We start from the raw sequence: 15,760 nt of genomic DNA on the forward strand, positions 1-15,760 counted from the left end.
CACATGATGGACTGGCGGCCTCGGCCAGCCTAACGCCATTACCGTTAGAGCCTCTCCGCAACATACAACCCGAAACCCCATCCCATCTAAGCTCTACAACAACCCCAATGAAACAAAACTAAACAGACAAACTCGCACCCATGGCCCTGCCAACCTCCCTCGCCCCAAGCGAGGGACCAAATACCCTAAACCCACCCGACGCCCTCCTCCTAACCATCCGCTTCTCCGCCTCAATACCCGACCTCCCCCTCGACATCCAAACCCCAACGCAAACAACAGGCGCCGGCCTAAAACAACTCATAAGAGCCGATCTCCCACAAAATCTATCATCCCACAGACTCCGCCTTATCTACGCTGGCCGCGGTCTAGACGACCAAAGCGCGCTCTCAGCATCTCTCAAACTACCGCCTTCGCCAGCGCGCTCGCCACGCCCCGCAGAAGACTACTCGGACCAACAGCAACAGCAACAGCAACAGCAGCACGCCAGTAGCAATTCCCGGGATCCAAGCAGTAGTCGCAATGCAATCGACAAGGGCAAACAAGCCGTCCGAGATTCTAGACCTAGAATCTACATCCACTGCTCAATTGGAGATATTGCCCTTTCGGACTCCGATCTCGAGGCTGAGGCTGCTATTGCTTCGACGACGCTCTTACAAAAACAGAAGGATGAATTGATGAAACTCGGGCCTAGACATGGGTCTTCGCTATTTCCTTCTACCGGTGGACCAGGGGGCTTGGATGGCTCAGGCTCACAGCAAGCTAGTTCTGCTGCTTCCGCAGCAACAGCACCGCCGACGACAACCACACCCGCCCCACGCGGTTTCGACCGTCTCCTTTCAGCAGGATTCACAGCATCAGAAGTAACGGCGCTGCGATCGCAGTTTTTGGCCGTGCAGTCTGTGACCCGGACGCCGGATACGATGCCTTCTGGCGAGGAGTTGCGGGATTTAGAAGATCGGTGGATGGATGAGGGGAGTACGAGTGCCAATATTGGAGGTGGGGATGGGGCTGGTGGTGGTGGTGCTGTCGGGGGAGGGGGTGGATTTGGCGGAGATGATGATGGTGGGTTGGGGACTGGGTCTAGGAGTGCGTGGGATGATATGCTTTGGGGCGCGGTTATGGGGTTCTTTTGGCCGGTTGGTTGTGCGATGTGGTTGAGGAGGGAAGAGGGCGTTTGGAGTTGGAGGAAGGGTGTCGCTGTCTTTGTCGGAGTGGTTATGAATGCCGCTTTTGGGGCGGCGAGGATTATAGGTTGATTGATTGTGTTTCTGATTTACTAAGGCAGTATGTATGATGTTTTGATGGTTTGCTGTTTGGCCTTTTGCGATATACCCCTTTCAAGTTTTTGGCATACTATATTGATTCTCATGGATATAAACTACTACCTACGCCTGTGGCAATATTTGCTGCTCATGACGTCTGAAACAGAACACTTGTATGGCTATATTGTCGTTCGTTGTGCTTTTTTATGTGGCTCTACCAGGCTGTAGGGAAACTGGTCTTTGCATAATATCCAATATTCAATTACAAGGTTCAACGTATATGAACCATACAAGGCATAGAAAGCCTTGGATACTGCGAGAAAAGGCTGTAGCATACATTATCCATGAAGAGGAAACAGAGAAAAGGAAAAATCCCAAGCTGAGAAACGCCATAAAACCCCACCGCTAATGGAACTTGCTATAAATGACGGCGACAATAAGAAGAACAAGGACCGTAATGATAGCAATGGTGATTATCCGATTCGTAGCCATCCTGTTAGAGTTTAGTCAGATTGGCATTTCAAACAACCCCCAGAGCCATGGGGCGGGAGAAAATAAATAAAGAAGGGGGATCATTACCTACGGGCCATGCCCCTCAAAGTCTTAATGCTAGTATCAACGTAGCCTTCACTCTGGTGCAGGTTATCGCGCGTATGCTGAATCGTCTGTCGCTGGACGTATAGATCGCCCAGGACACCGCGCCCAATATCTTCCGTCTCCAACGCCATGCGCTGACTATCCTGCAGTCGGGCAGAGCTGCGCTCTAGTCGGTCGGTTCCGGAGAGAAGTTGCTGGCGCTGCTCGACTTGCTCGTCTTGGGGATCGTCGGTGTATCGGTCGCCGAAGAGTGCGTTGCGATCGTCGGTGAGTTCCTTCATCTTGCGCTTTATTTCGTCGATGTCGGTTGAGTAATTGCGGAAGCGCTGGTTCACTTTTGACCGGACTTCTGAGGGAATGTTTTGCTTTTCCATGCGCATTTGATCAAGCTGTTTTGTGGTTTATTTGGTTAGTGGTTTGCTTCGTTCTCGAGAATCTAGTTGCCTGAAGATGGTGATGCGGGGTTGAGGCCGGAGATAGTCTATCTGCAGCCGTACTGGAAGGACTCACCAATTCTGTTGCCTCGTCTAATACCTGTTCCGCTTGGCGAATTGCATTTTTGCGCTCCTCGCCGCTGGCCTCGGTGATCTGGTCCAGTTTCTGGTTCAGATCAGCTTGTACAAGCTTCAGTTCGTTCTCGTAGCTGCCGAACATCTCGGAGCCCGCATCAGTGTCCAGAGGATTCGACATCTTGGAGATTATGTCCTAGAGGGAATGTGCTTCGGAAGAGAGAGTGTCTGTTGCGACGGTTTGAAGCGATGATGCTGTTCAACCGCAGGCTCCACTGTTATCTGGGGGTTGAGCTATTCCGCTGGGGCGAGTGGCGATCGTTCAAAGGTCTCGACCGGATTCGTATATTGTGAATGCGAGGATAACTTCGCTTAGCCTGTAGGTGAATGCTTCACTGTCGCCGAATGTTGATACAAGAGAGAATGTGATGAGGCAATGTACCGGAGGCTGGGGGATACCGAATGATGAAGGTCCCATCCACGTGATCTTCGCCGAGGCCGGGGTGAGCAGTCGGTGGGGTACGGATACGAGTACCTAAACCCTGGAAGACAATAATTATAAGAAAGTGCAAATTGTTGAGAAGATTGAGCTGTACTGGTGAAAGCCCGATTCGGCATTCTCAATCATCTACTGGGCGTCATCGTGCCTTTCTTAGAATGTTCCTGCAGGCACACAGCGGATCAGATCAGCAGACACAGACACACCCACATGGTACCTGACAGCTCTACTCGGACACCACCATTGGAGGTCAAATAAATCAGGTAACATCAGATAGCATTAGCATAAAATTCGAGGCCTACGCAAGAAAGATTCGCCTTTTCAATACACAAAAAGAATACCCCCATGGTATACATGACAAATCATGGAACTCCCTTCTTTTCCCTTTGTCCAATATGCTCCAACTGTCCAGGTCGTCTAGAGAAGGAATTTGCTGGCATCCTGTTGGACGATCGCAGCACTACGCTTCGCATCCAGGAACAGATCTTCACACTCAGCAACATCGGCCACCTCGATTCCACCAGGTCGCCCGTTGATGCGAGCAAGAATGCTGGCTGGGGTCAACAGTTGCAACGCGTACCGCAGAGAAACCTTGCTACCGTGCTCGGCAACCTTGTCCAGCGCAGGTTCGGTAATGTTAAGACCCTCCGTCTTCGCACGAAGTCGGATGATAGTCTTGATTTCTTCGGGGGCGTAGGGGTTGGTGGGAATGATCAGAAGGCGGGCAAGCAGGTCGGGGGGGGATACCGTGGGCGGCGCTGATATCGTCGGTGCCGCGGATAACAGTGTGACCACGGTTGGAGGCAAGAATGACAATAGGGGAGATGGTGGACTCCAGGGCGCGGTTCAGATATGTGAAGCACTCGATATCGAGCATGTGGACCTCATCAATGAAGAGCACACCAGGGACAAGCTCAGCCACACCCTGGTCGATATATCGGTTGACCACCTTGTTGATCTCTTGTCGCAGCTTGTCTGTGATCTCGGTCTTCTTGGGCTTCATCAGTTGGCCCATCATGCTCATAACATCCTGTCCACCTTGTGGCCGGGCGTTGGCCATGTCCAGATCGTGGAGTGTGACATCTTGCACGATCTCCTTCTTCTTGTGAACCTCGCCCTTGGGAACGGGCACATACTCCTCCGCCTCCAGATCGAACTCGGTAGCATAGGCATCGGAACGACCAACGCGCTTGCACGCACCGGTGTTGGCTTCGATATAGATGACATCTCCGACGGTGACGCGCTCCTTCTGAATAGCCTCGTAGATGCTGGGGTCCAGACGAAGCTTCTTAGTGCCCTTAGCAGACTTCAATCCAATTATCAGGTGGCTGATGGTGCGGCCGTAGCCACCCAGTGGGTTCTCGGTCTCCTCGGGGGTGAGCTCGGTCACTTCACCCTCATAGACCTCCTTGGTTTCGCGAACGCGCAATCCTAGACCGTGTTAGCCCAAGATACCCTCAATCTGCCGGTCTCCCGGATATATCCTATCAATCGCGTCACGTACCAATTGCCCTTCGGAAGTTCTCCATCAAAGCCTCTGTCTTCTTGACCTCCGCAGAGTAGATTTCGCTACCGACGATCGGGCAGAAAGGAACCTTTGTTCCCAGCTCCTGTGATACAGCAAGAGCAAGTGCAGTCTTTCCGGTACCGGGGCCACCAGCAAGCAGAACTGCTCGGCCAGCCATCTTCTTAGCCTTGATCAGGTCGACTACCACGCCGCATGCCTGTCAAATGGAAGGTCTACCGTCAGCTCTGGTTTCGATCCAGAATCGTAAGATAATAGGTTCACTCACCTCTCGGGCAGATGCTTGCCCAACGAATCCATCACCTGTAATCTCCGAAGTGCCATCAGAGCGCAAGCCCAAACCGCGGATATGGGTGTGCGCTGCGGTCCGGTTCTCGCGCGAGTTGCCCTTGACTTCACTGATCTGGACCATGATTGTAGAATGTGGCTTCGTAGCCACCGGTGTGGAAGGGGGAGGAGGACGAGGGTCAATGGGGACGAGGAAGAAGAATCGAAAGTAAAGATGAGCTTGTAAGAGATAAAAGAACCGGGTAATGCGATGATGGGGGCTCTCCGTCTCCGTGGTATCTCTTTGCTTCGTGAAATTCGCGAGCAAGGGATCTGCGCAGCCACTCACGGCGTCGCGCTGAAGGCGGTCAACACCTCCAATTTCTTCTATCCGCGCCAAACCAGCTTCCCTTCCCGTTGAATTGTGATATTGTGATACTCACCAACTGCTGTCGCCCTACACTCTCAATGGCAGCTGTTCACTCTCGATCCGCCATGGCGGCTCCTTTTTCTCTTTCCTCGGCCTTTCGAAGCCTCTCCCTTTCGACTCCGAAGCGTTCCTTCTCCACCACATTGGCTCCCATGGGCAACAAGCCTCTCGCCGAGAATATCCCACCCTACCCTTATGGCGCCAGGCAATGGTACAAGCAGGCCGACACCGGTCTCTACGGTGGCGCCATGATTCGTTTTGGTAACAAGATTTCAGACGGTCGCAACAAGGGCAAGACGCGCCGTAGCTGGAAGCCCAACGTCCGCCGCAAGAAGATGTACAGCGAGGCCCTCGACCAACACCTATTCATCAAGTTGACCCGCAAAGCGCTCCGCACAATTGAAAAGGAAGGCAGTCTCGACAAGTACCTTCTAGGCAATGGACCCAGCCGCATCAGGGAGCTCGGCATGTTCGGATGGAATCTCCGATACCAGATTATGCAAACCCCCAAGATCCAAGAACAATTCCAAGAAGAACGACAGAAGCTAGGACTCTCCGAGCCAAAGTCCTTTGAAGAGTGGATTAAGGAGAGGGAGCACGAGGTTGAAGCGAAGATTCAAGAACGACTCAATATCAAGAAGGTCACGACACCGCGCCGGAAGGGCCAGGCCGATCCCCAGAGGATTGCTCAGCGATCTTTGGAGTGATTGTATCGTTTATTGATTTGATTGAGATACCTCGGTGTCTTTTGTTTTTGTTTTTTTTTTGGTTGGTATCCTGCATTGGTCAGGATGCTTTGGACAAGCCCTCCTCCTAGTGTACCATTATCGCAACGAACCCGTTGACGCGATTGAGCATCTCTTTTACGCCAAGTCACCCAGCAATGTTTCTCTGCTAGCACCATGATAACGGGAGACTCAGCTGGGTTTTTACTGGGCTTGCATATTAAATTTTCTGTATTTATACTCCAATCACATCTACATTGTTACAATCTGAGTTGTTTGTGGCTATTCTTCGAATTCTACAGGTATTCAAGTTGCTTGTGTGTAATAAAGTCGATTTTATAATGACATTGAAAGATTGGTAAACAATCCTGGAGGCGCCACACGCCCAGTGGAAAATGTAGTATGGAGGTACTCTTCACTACAACAGTGCACCATATATATATCCAGTGCTTGGGACATTGTAGTTCCCACCCAGACTACTACAATAGTGCGAACCGGCAATTGATCCCTTGAATGGAAACAATTTCCAGGTAGAAAACAAATCAAATCCATGCTTTATCGATCTCTTATCTTTCGCGATCGAGTGCTAACTCGAAACGGGCAATATTGGTGGTGGACGAGAAGTCATTGGAATGCGCAGGCAGAGACATGGCCGGATTCGGAGATTCGGCGGAAGCTCTGGACTCTGCGAACATTGGAACACTGGAACACTCAACCTCGTCATTGAAACCACTCACTTACGGAAACTCGCTCGGTCCATTTCCCCCGTGAAGCATTTGTTTGACGACCTTCGTAAGATGGTCTGATTTATTCCGTCCCATCTCATCCCCACTCAGCAATACAGCGCTGGGTATCACCCCTCGCTATGCAGTTCGCTCTACCTCCGCGGAAGAGTCCCCATCCTCTCCCCAGCGCCCGATCGACTCGATTGCCATACCACCGCAGGAAACAGCTGAAGACTGTCGCTGTAGCTGCGATCGCAATTGTCACCATCCTCTATCTCCTCTCCTACTTTACCTCTTCAAATTCGACATCTGCTGTCGCGTCATCGGCTAGCACTTCAGGCGTTGTGATCGTCACAGTTCTGGATCGAAAAGTACTGAGTGAGAGCTTCATTAAGAAGATCGTGACCAATCGCGAAGATTATGCAAAGCGTCATGGTAAGCTTTACATGGTCAAAATCATCGCGCAAAGCCTTAAATTTTACTTGTTTGCTAACTTCGTTGCCCTTGTCTTATCTTACAGGGTATACGAACTTCTTCGCAAGCACATCCGACTACGAAGATGCTATTGGCGACTCACCCCGAAGCTGGGCTACACTCCCCGCCGTCCGACACGCCCTTGCCCAAAACCCAAGTTCAAAATACTTCTTCCACCTCAGCGCGCATGCACTGATAATGAACCCGACCAAGTCACTCAAGTCACACTTGTTAGATCGGAGCAAACTAGAATCACTCATGATGAAGGACGTACCCGTCGTCCCACCAGACAGCATTATCAAAACATTCTCTCATCTCAAGGAGAAAGATGTAGATCTGATTGTTACTCGGGATGGTGAGGATCTCAGTCCTGGCAGCTTCATTCTCAAGAATGGCGATTTTGCTCGCTATTTCCTCGATCTCTGGTTTGATCCGCTGTTTCGCAGTTATGGATTTGCAAAGGCCGAGACGCATGGATTGGTATGATTGAAACTTCCCTTGATAAACACGCGCTGGACTGCCCTCCGGAGCGATGGGAGCGATTGATATAGTTTTGACTAACACATAAATTCCAGGATCATATCATTCAATGGCATCCGACAGTTCTCGCCCGAACGGCTCTGGTTCCGCAACGCGTTTTGAACGCTTACAGCAAAGACTCGCCTGGTGCAGGTGCAGATGGGACTTACAAGGATGGTGATCTCGTGCTTCGTTTTCCTGGATGCGAAGCTAAAGGCGGCGATTGCGACGAATTGGATCCTTATTACATGCTCTGGCAGAGAAAGGCGAAAAATGGTTGATTTATGATCTGGGATGACTTGCACCGGTTAGGTGCATCAGTTATGATTATCATCTTGCTTGGAGTTCTTGGTCTTCTCGGTAATAGTTCACATATAGCGTTGTTGTTCTCTTCTACTTTTGGCGTGCATACGGTTGGCCCGAAGGAATCGTGGTCATTGTTTTCTACATATGCTCAGTAATAGAATGCAGTGTCTACTTTACACTTATTTTGAAGCTTTGCCTTGATATCACCGGAACCGCTAGCTAGAGGGTACTATCGATACTTATTGGGAGAGCTGGATCAAGCTACTACATACTTGAGTAGGTATTTTTACTGCTGGCCATTGTAGAATATCTTTTAAAGATGAAGGTAAATTTGTTCAAGTACTAAGAAACCATTACCACCGGGACAAAGACAAAATGCCCTCCGGCATTTCCACTTTCTATGCCCAATAACAGTATGTATGCGTTATCGTCGCGTTCCCATCATTTCTTTCACTGATTTTCGTCTCAGGGCCCCGCAGAAGAATATTAAAACCACTTTTTATTTGAATATGGTAGATAAGAGTTTGCCGATGGAATCGAATAGACGTGGGTCACGGTTGAGCTATTTTGGGCATTTCAAATTTCAGCCCAACTCACCGAAGTCAATCGTGATTTCTGCCCACAAGCCTTTTATAGAATAGGGCAGGGTGCATCAATCCTTTAACAGATACCAGCCAGGAGGACAGTGCGCTTCTTCTTATACTTATCGCCAAAGTCCTTACGGTAGCGCTTCTCCTTCTTCCAGGCCCAGCTCCACATCTGCAAACCACCGACGAGAGTGAAGATAATCACACTCCAGTTCAACTGGCTAGCGAGCCAGATACCCAACCAAGCAATGATCTCAAACATATAGTTGGGGCAGGTGACCATGTTGAATCCAAAGCCCTGGGGAATGCCACGCTCGGTGGTACCCGGGCGACGAAGGCCGCGCAGAATCAGGTGGGCATTGAAGTTGAAGATCTCGCCAAAGGCGAATAGGGTCAGACCGGCATATTGTAGGATCGGGTTAGGCTCAGAGACGGCGGCGACTGAGTCAGGGCGGAAGACCCAGTAGGCGATGTTGAATCCGGCAAGGGCCCAGTAGTGCGCGCTGTTCTTGAAGATGTTTCGGGCGGGCATGGTAGCGTTGCTGAAGCGGTGCACGAAGATTGTTTCATACTCGCGCTTGAGGAAGTGCAGAGTTAGGAGGGCGCAGACTAGGAGTTGGGTGTCGGAGGGAGCGGGGATGGTGTCGAAGTTGAAGTAGAGCAGCGGACGGAGGGGGAAGAGGAAGAGTGCGGGAATGAGGAGAGGACCAAGGTACTCGATGATGAAGACAGTGCGCCAGGCGATTTGGGGACCTGTTGGATGCTTGTTAGAATGCGTTTCTTGAGCTGCGGGGTGGAGGCTTTGGGCATATCCGTATCCCCCGCTGCCAATGCATCGACATCAGTTCAAGCTATGCTTGTAGGCGACGTACCTAGGTCCTTGATATGGATCACGCTGGACTCCCGGAGACCGGTATCATCAATGGTGGTGTCCTTGGCGTTGGGGACAACGCTGCGGTCACTTCCCTTGGTGATTCGTAGACGGTGGACGGAGGAACCGGAGACATCGGCGATCATGTTATGCAGATCCTCACCAGAGGCATCGAGCGCAATGGTGAGAGTCTTGGGGAGCCTCCGAATGGGCTTGCCTGTTCATCGTCAGTGTTTTGAAGACTTGTTGGGATTATCCCCTAAAGCTAGGACTTGATGGTGGGGAGCTGTGTATGCTTACCCCGAGGCTCCACGGTGAGAGTGATCTTGGCCATTGTATGCTGACAAGCTCCAATTCAGAAGCTGAAGATGTTTCAGGCGAATTAAGAGGACCTGATGAGCTTGTTGGGGTCACGCGAAGCATCGAGAAATTGTTGGCGATCGCCTTGGACGACCTCGGCACCCGCAAGGTCACGTGGTATAGACACCTGAGGCAAGAACATTGGGTCTCCTGCCTCCATTAGAGCAGAGTCAAGCAAGAACAGAACAGAACACAATACACTCCGACATACTCCTGGAAGATGCCATTTCGAATAATTTGGAGTCAGCTAGATGAGACGATTCTGCTTGGCAGCGGCTAAGAAATACGAAGGGTCACTTCGACGGTTTTACAGTAATGCAAGCCTCATTTCATACTACGGATTTACCATCAGCACGCTAAACGGGCCGTCTCGTCAGCTATGACAATGTCCGTTTGTTAATTCGCTGATTCGATCCCAAGGATCCATCAGCCATAATTTGGGGCCGTTTCCAACTGCACCTCCATAAGCGATGCAATCCGGACAAGCTGAATGGTCTTCTACCTCGGGGATTGCCCTGCAAGGCCAGATCGGATTCGTGGAGAGACCCGGAAGCCCGGGTTGAACGGACACCCCTGCAGAGACGGCCTATGGGTTGGGGCCAAAATCCACTGTTCGTTGCCTGGATCAATTTCTGAGACCCGGCCGGATATCAGCTCACTTGAGCAAACGGCGCGCGGCTGTGCAGCTGTGCATCATCGGCTAGTCTGACCGAATGATGGAACCAATCAGCTCCCCTAAACCCACAGTCCTCCGGTCTGACTATGGCCCAGATCTCTGGCAAGAAAGAATACTGGGAGACTGTATGAGTCTATATTTTTCTGACCTGCATCTTAATGCAGCCTGTGCTTTGAAAAAAAAGTGACAATACATTATGAAATGCTCGGATTACTTGACTGCGGGGCCAGTTGCAGATCGTCACTGGATAAGCTGGCACTGTCGTTGTGCCAATGATAGTTTAGGCCAACTGCCCCATTCCTTCAGGCCTGTCACGGACACTATCTGGACTTGGCCGCGACGAGGGTACCTGGACTGAAACCTCTTACATTGTAGGCCTTAACCAATACGAGGTCTTTTCTTGAGCGAACCTTACTCAGAGAGTTTTCTCTACGGTATCGTGGAAAAAGATAGAGGGAGCACTATTCGTATATGGAATTCTGTCCTCACATGCGATTCGACGCACGAATAAGGAGTGCCCCATTGTTCACATTGCGGTGGGGCAACCGGTCGTCTGTCTTTGCCCATGCAAACACCAAGGCGCACAGCGAGGTGGTTAGGGTTGTGGCGCTAGATGACAGACCATCACCGAATCAAGCCAAGTCTCTAAAAATCTATGGAGTCGTTAGCCTGGGTACGGCTGAACAGCCCCAGCCGTATTGCCTAGTCGTGTCGCTCTCGGATTACGCCGCTGGAAACCTATTAATTGCCCCAATACCCTCCGATGTGTCCTCATGATGGTCAATTTCTTCTTTTGACAATATCCCGTGCTTTACTTGTTGAACCGCGATTGTTCTTGATTTTCCCCTCGGTTCCTTGTACACAGTTGGTCTGAAGACCATTGCTCTATCCGGACATCCTCGGCTCCAAGCTATTGTCCTTGCGTTGGTATGACGACTACGACTCCTTGCTATTCTCATTAGTTACCCTTTAGCCCCGACGACCCTACCCCTCCTCAAGGATGAACAACACTCCAAACCTTGAACCCCGGATATAATAGAATTTCGTTTTTTCTCTCTCTGGTATTTAACTCATCAGCTAATGCCTTCTCCTACAGCTTGAGTACTCTATCATTTTCTATTTGTATAATTACCCACAACTTCCATTATGTCTGAAAACAACAACGGAACTGCCAATGGCAGAGAAAACCCAATTGAAAAGATTGAAAAAGTGGTTGAGGCATCCCTGAGGCCATTGCCCACTGAAACCGGCGATGGGACCTATATCCAAAGCAAGAAGATGACTGGATTTGCCAAGGACTTGAAACACATCGATTTGAACGATGTGAAGACGCTCGCCGAGGTTGCGAAAAGCGCAGTTAGCGGAGAGCCCCTCGATGACAGAGACTACGTTATGGAGGGAATTGTTCAGGTTTGTTTTCTGTGGACAACTTTTTGAGTATTTCATTCTGACATCTTTCTAGCTTGCCGCCGACTTGCCTGTGACATCTCGGGCTGGAAAGGGATTAACAAATACTTTCCTCAGTACGCTTTGGAATGATTTGGAACACCCGCCAAGATCGTGAGTCTAGTCCTCTCTTCTATATCGTTGATGCTTTACAAAGGTGTCGTACTGAGTACTAATTTTCGTGACGTGGAAAGGTATCTCGGCCGTGATGCTCTTTATCGCAGCGCCGATGGCTCGGGAAATGTATGATTTACCATATGACTCTGCTGGTAGAATTACCCTACTAACACAACTAGAATGTCTTTTGGCCAAAACTAGGTGCTGCAGGCACTGCATATGCTCGATCCGTTAGACCAGTCACTGTTCAGTCGGCTTCTCTTCCAGAGCCAGAGACTCTTTTCGACAGCCTGCTAGCTCGAAAGAGCTTCAAGGAACACCCGAATAAGATATCTAGCACTCTGTTTTATCTTGCGTCTATCATCATTCACGGTAAGAGAAAGCTTGCAAACCAGCCTCAATTGCGATTCAATTCATCGGACCATGCTGACACCTAGGAGACCTTTTCCAGACGGACCGGAAGGACAGCTCGATTTCAAACACCTCTTCATATCTGGACCTGTCTCCCCTTTATGGTAATAACCAGGAAGAACAGAATCTCGTGAGAACTTTCCAAGATGGAAAGCTCAAGCCTGACTGTTTCTCTACCAAGCGAATTCTGGGCTTCCCTCCCGGAGTTGGCGTCATGCTCATCATGTTTAACCGCTTTCACAACTACGTGGTGACGCAGCTGGCAGAAATCAATGAAGGTGGTCGCTTCACAAAGCCCGACGAGTCCAACTCCAAGGCTTATGCCACATGGGATAATGACCTTTTCCAGACTGCCCGTCTTGTCACCTGCGGTCTATACGTTAACATCATCCTGAAGGATTACGTGCGAACGATTCTTAATCTGAACCGTACCAATAGCGCATGGAGTTTGGACCCTAGATCAGACATGAAGGATAGCCTGCTGGGTGATGCTGCTGCGGAGGCCACCGGAAACCAAGTGTCTGCCGAGTTCAACCTTGTCTACCGATGGCATTCGTGTGTCTCTGCCCGCGACCAGAAATGGTCGGAGGATTTGTACGAGGAGATATTTGCGGGACAGAATCCCAATGATATCAACCTACAGCAGTTTGCTATGGGGCTCGGCCACTGGGAAGCAAAACTTCCTACCGACCCCGTTGAGCGCCCATTTGCCAAGCTGCAGCGTACTGCCGATGGCACCTTCGATGACGACGATTTGGTTCAAATTTTTGAACAGGGAGTTGAAGACGTGGCCGGAGCTTTTGGTGCTTCTAATGTGCCTGCTGTTTTCAAGAGCATTGAAGTACTCGGGATGAAACAGGCTCGATCTTGGAACCTGGCAACCCTGAACGAATTCCGTACTTTCTTCAACTTGACTCCTCACAAAACCTTTGAGGATATCAACTCGGACCCCTATATTGCCGATCAACTCAGACATCTTTATGACCACCCTGATCTAGTGGAGATGTACCCCGGATTGATTGTCGAAGATGCTAAGGAGCCAATGGTTCCTGGCAGTGGCTTGTGCACCAATTTTACTACTTCTCGGGCCATTCTCTCTGATGCAGTTGCCCTAGTCCGCGGCGATCGCTTTTACACAGTTGACTTCACCCCGAAGAACCTCACGAACTGGGCCTATAATGAGATCAACTATGACACCTCCGTCGACCATGGCCATGTCTTCTACAAGCTCGCTCTGAGGGCATTCCCCAACCATATCCGCGGAGACTCGGTATATGCGCATTTCCCGATGGTGGTTCCTAGCGAGAACAAAAAGATCCTGACAAGCCTTGGGCTCGGAAGCATATACAGCTTTGACCGGCCTACCTTTCGACCTATTCCCCGCTTCATCAACTCTCAGGCCGCCTGCAAGTCGGTCCTTGCTAACCCCGATACCTTCAAGGTTACATGGGGCAAGAAGCTCGAATTTATCCTACACCGCGATGGCCAGTCCTTTGGCCGAGACTTTATGCTCTCGGGTGATCGTCCGCCAAACGCAGCGTCCCGGAAAATGATTGGCAATGCCCTGTACCGAGACAAATGGGACTCGGAAGTACGCTCCTTCTACGAAGATATAACCCTCCAATTGCTGAAAAAACACTCGTACAAAATCGCAGGCGTGAATCAGGTCGATATCTCCCGCGACGTGTCCAATCTAGCCCAGATTAATTTCTGCGCTAATATATTTTCGCTCTCGCTGAAGACTGAGTCCAACCCCCGAGGCGTTTTCAGTGAAATGGAGCTTTACCAGATCATGGCTTTGGTCTTCACGTGTATATTCTATGATGTTGATGTTGCAAAGTCCTTCCAGCTTGAACAAGCTTCCCGCCAGGTTGCACAGCAGCTTGGTGAACTGGTGATGGCGAACGTCGAACTTGTCGATAAGGCTGGATTCATTGCCAATATCGTGAATCGCCTCCATCGTCATGATACCTTGAGTGACTATGGTGTTCACATGATCCAGCGCCTGTTGGACAGTGGACTGCCGCCCAAAGAGATTGTCTGGACGCACATTCTTCCATCGGCTAGCTCTATGGTTGCCAACCAGGCGCAGCTATTCGTTCAGTGCTTGGACTTTTATCTTGAGAAAGAGAATGCTGCTCACTTAGCTGAGATCCAACGGCTGTCGAAGGAACATACCCCTGAATCCGATGAGTTGCTTCTGCGATAGTGAGTTTTGATCATGGTTGAAATTGTCTTTGTAATTGTCATTTTGCTAACTAGAACTTCTTTGTACTAGTTTCATGGAAGGTGCTCGAATCCGCTCATCGGTGGCATTGCCGCGAGAAGTCGCCAAGCCAACCGTGATCGAAGACAACGGGGAGAAAGTGACGCTGAAAACCGGACAGAATATTTATTGCAATTTGGTAAGTTGAGTCCCTATTGTGTCGTGTTCCCTATTTTCTGGTATTAATTTGGCGTTTTCCATGTAGGTGGCTGCTAGTCATGATGCCAAGGCATTCCCGGACCCTGAACAGGTTCGATTGGATCGGGATCTGGATGAGTATATTCATTTCGGATTTGGTCCGCACAAGTGTCTTGGGTTGGAGGTTTGTCAAGTGGCCCTGCCCACTATGCTCCGAGTTGTGGGACAATTGGAGAATCTCCGTCGCACCCCGGGTCCTCAGGGTCAACTCAAGAAGATTCCCGCGCTGGGTGGAATTACCATGTATATGAATGCGGAGCAGAGCGGTTTCTCACCGTATCCGTCGACACTGAAGGTCCAGTGGGATGGAGAGCTGCCCAAGGCGAAATATTCGTGAAGGATGAAGGATGGAGGGAGGTGAGAGGATGAGGTTGAAAGGGCTGATATTTGATGTATTTCTTTGATGAGAGGGGGGTTTCCTCTTATGTGAAAATGAAATTAATTTATTTTATGATCATTGCCCAAATGTAAGATTCTAAGATACTATTATACTTTGTAATTTTATTGTGTTCTTTGTGATAGTTGGCAGTGTGATCCTCTGCCCGGTTTCTAATTACAAGCTGACCCGAGTGTGTTCAGACGAATTTACAAAGTACAATTCACAGATAAGTAAAACTTACAAAAATTAAAAATAAAAATAAAAATCTCCATGTAAAGTAAAGCATACTTTGCTACTCAGTCTTCATGCCCAAGTATGCCTTAGTGCCTGAGTCTCCGCAGTCTGCAGCCCGCAGTCCCGCTCACCTGCCTGCCACAGCCAGCCTGCCAGCCTGCCAGCTCTGCTCTGCTCTGCTGTACAGCTCAGGTTCTTCTTTCACCTTCTCTTCCTCCGCTGCATCCCCCTCCTCTTCCTTCTTTCTTCCACACCACCTCCCCCCAACCTCCCATCTTTCTTTTCTCCATTTTCTCGACCTTTTCCCTTCGGTCACTTTTCGATTGTCATCACCCCAGGGCCGAACGACCTGCACCCGTTTTTCCTGGTCCGTTTTG

The 15,760-nt window shown here is 50.1% G+C and overlaps 7 protein-coding genes across 7 annotated transcripts; 4 read left to right on the top strand and 3 right to left on the bottom strand.

The window, feature by feature from the left end:
* Positions 1–140: 140 nt before the first annotated feature.
* Positions 141–1,256, top strand: N7509_000870 (DSC3 family protein; the record flags this gene model as incomplete). Its single annotated transcript, XM_056625507.1, has 1 exon — positions 141–1,256. The coding sequence occupies one exon, from the start codon at positions 141–143 to the stop codon at positions 1,254–1,256; it is 1,116 nt and encodes a 371-aa protein (XP_056494089.1).
* A 411-nt stretch (positions 1,257–1,667) lies between these two features.
* N7509_000871 (v-SNARE protein VTI1) lies at positions 1,668–2,549 on the bottom strand (the record flags this gene model as incomplete). The annotated part of the gene is made up of 3 exons (XM_056625508.1): positions 1,668–1,755; positions 1,842–2,248; positions 2,370–2,549. The coding sequence occupies 3 exons, from the start codon at positions 2,547–2,549 to the stop codon at positions 1,668–1,670; spliced, it is 675 nt and encodes a 224-aa protein (XP_056494090.1).
* A 735-nt stretch (positions 2,550–3,284) lies between these two features.
* Positions 3,285–4,804, bottom strand: rvb1 (RuvB family ATP-dependent DNA helicase pontin; the record flags this gene model as incomplete). The annotated part of the gene is made up of 4 exons (XM_056625509.1): positions 3,285–3,550; positions 3,615–4,298; positions 4,372–4,591; positions 4,661–4,804. 4 exons carry the CDS (start codon positions 4,802–4,804, stop codon positions 3,285–3,287), a joined length of 1,314 nt encoding a protein of 437 aa, XP_056494091.1.
* A 323-nt stretch (positions 4,805–5,127) lies between these two features.
* Positions 5,128–5,796, top strand: N7509_000873 (mitochondrial 54S ribosomal protein bL28m; the record flags this gene model as incomplete). The annotated part of the gene is made up of 1 exon (XM_056625510.1): positions 5,128–5,796. The coding sequence occupies one exon, from the start codon at positions 5,128–5,130 to the stop codon at positions 5,794–5,796; it is 669 nt and encodes a 222-aa protein (XP_056494092.1).
* An 883-nt stretch (positions 5,797–6,679) lies between these two features.
* On the top strand, positions 6,680–7,813 carry N7509_000874 (putative alpha-1,6-mannosyltransferase subunit; the record flags this gene model as incomplete). Its single annotated transcript, XM_056625511.1, has 3 exons — positions 6,680–6,974; positions 7,060–7,493; positions 7,589–7,813. The coding sequence occupies 3 exons, from the start codon at positions 6,680–6,682 to the stop codon at positions 7,811–7,813; spliced, it is 954 nt and encodes a 317-aa protein (XP_056494093.1).
* A 685-nt stretch (positions 7,814–8,498) lies between these two features.
* Positions 8,499–9,630, bottom strand: N7509_000875 (trans-2-enoyl-CoA reductase (NADPH) TSC13; the record flags this gene model as incomplete). Its single annotated transcript, XM_056625512.1, has 3 exons — positions 8,499–9,178; positions 9,298–9,513; positions 9,597–9,630. 3 exons carry the CDS (start codon positions 9,628–9,630, stop codon positions 8,499–8,501), a joined length of 930 nt encoding a protein of 309 aa, XP_056494094.1.
* Positions 9,631–11,478: 1,848 nt separating this feature from the next.
* N7509_000876 (peroxidase/cytochrome P450 family protein) lies at positions 11,479–15,107 on the top strand (the record flags this gene model as incomplete). Its single annotated transcript, XM_056625513.1, has 7 exons — positions 11,479–11,742; positions 11,795–11,892; positions 11,973–12,021; positions 12,075–12,267; positions 12,333–14,514; positions 14,585–14,711; positions 14,778–15,107. The coding sequence occupies 7 exons, from the start codon at positions 11,479–11,481 to the stop codon at positions 15,105–15,107; spliced, it is 3,243 nt and encodes a 1,080-aa protein (XP_056494095.1).
* Positions 15,108–15,760: the final 653 nt, after the last annotated feature.

Source organism: Penicillium cosmopolitanum, assembly GCF_028827165.1.
Source record: "Penicillium cosmopolitanum strain IBT 29677 chromosome Unknown utg000003l:1.0-3747932.0:1.0-3751027.0, whole genome shotgun sequence".
In the NCBI taxonomy this organism is placed as follows: Eukaryota; Fungi; Ascomycota; class Eurotiomycetes; order Eurotiales; family Aspergillaceae; genus Penicillium; species Penicillium cosmopolitanum.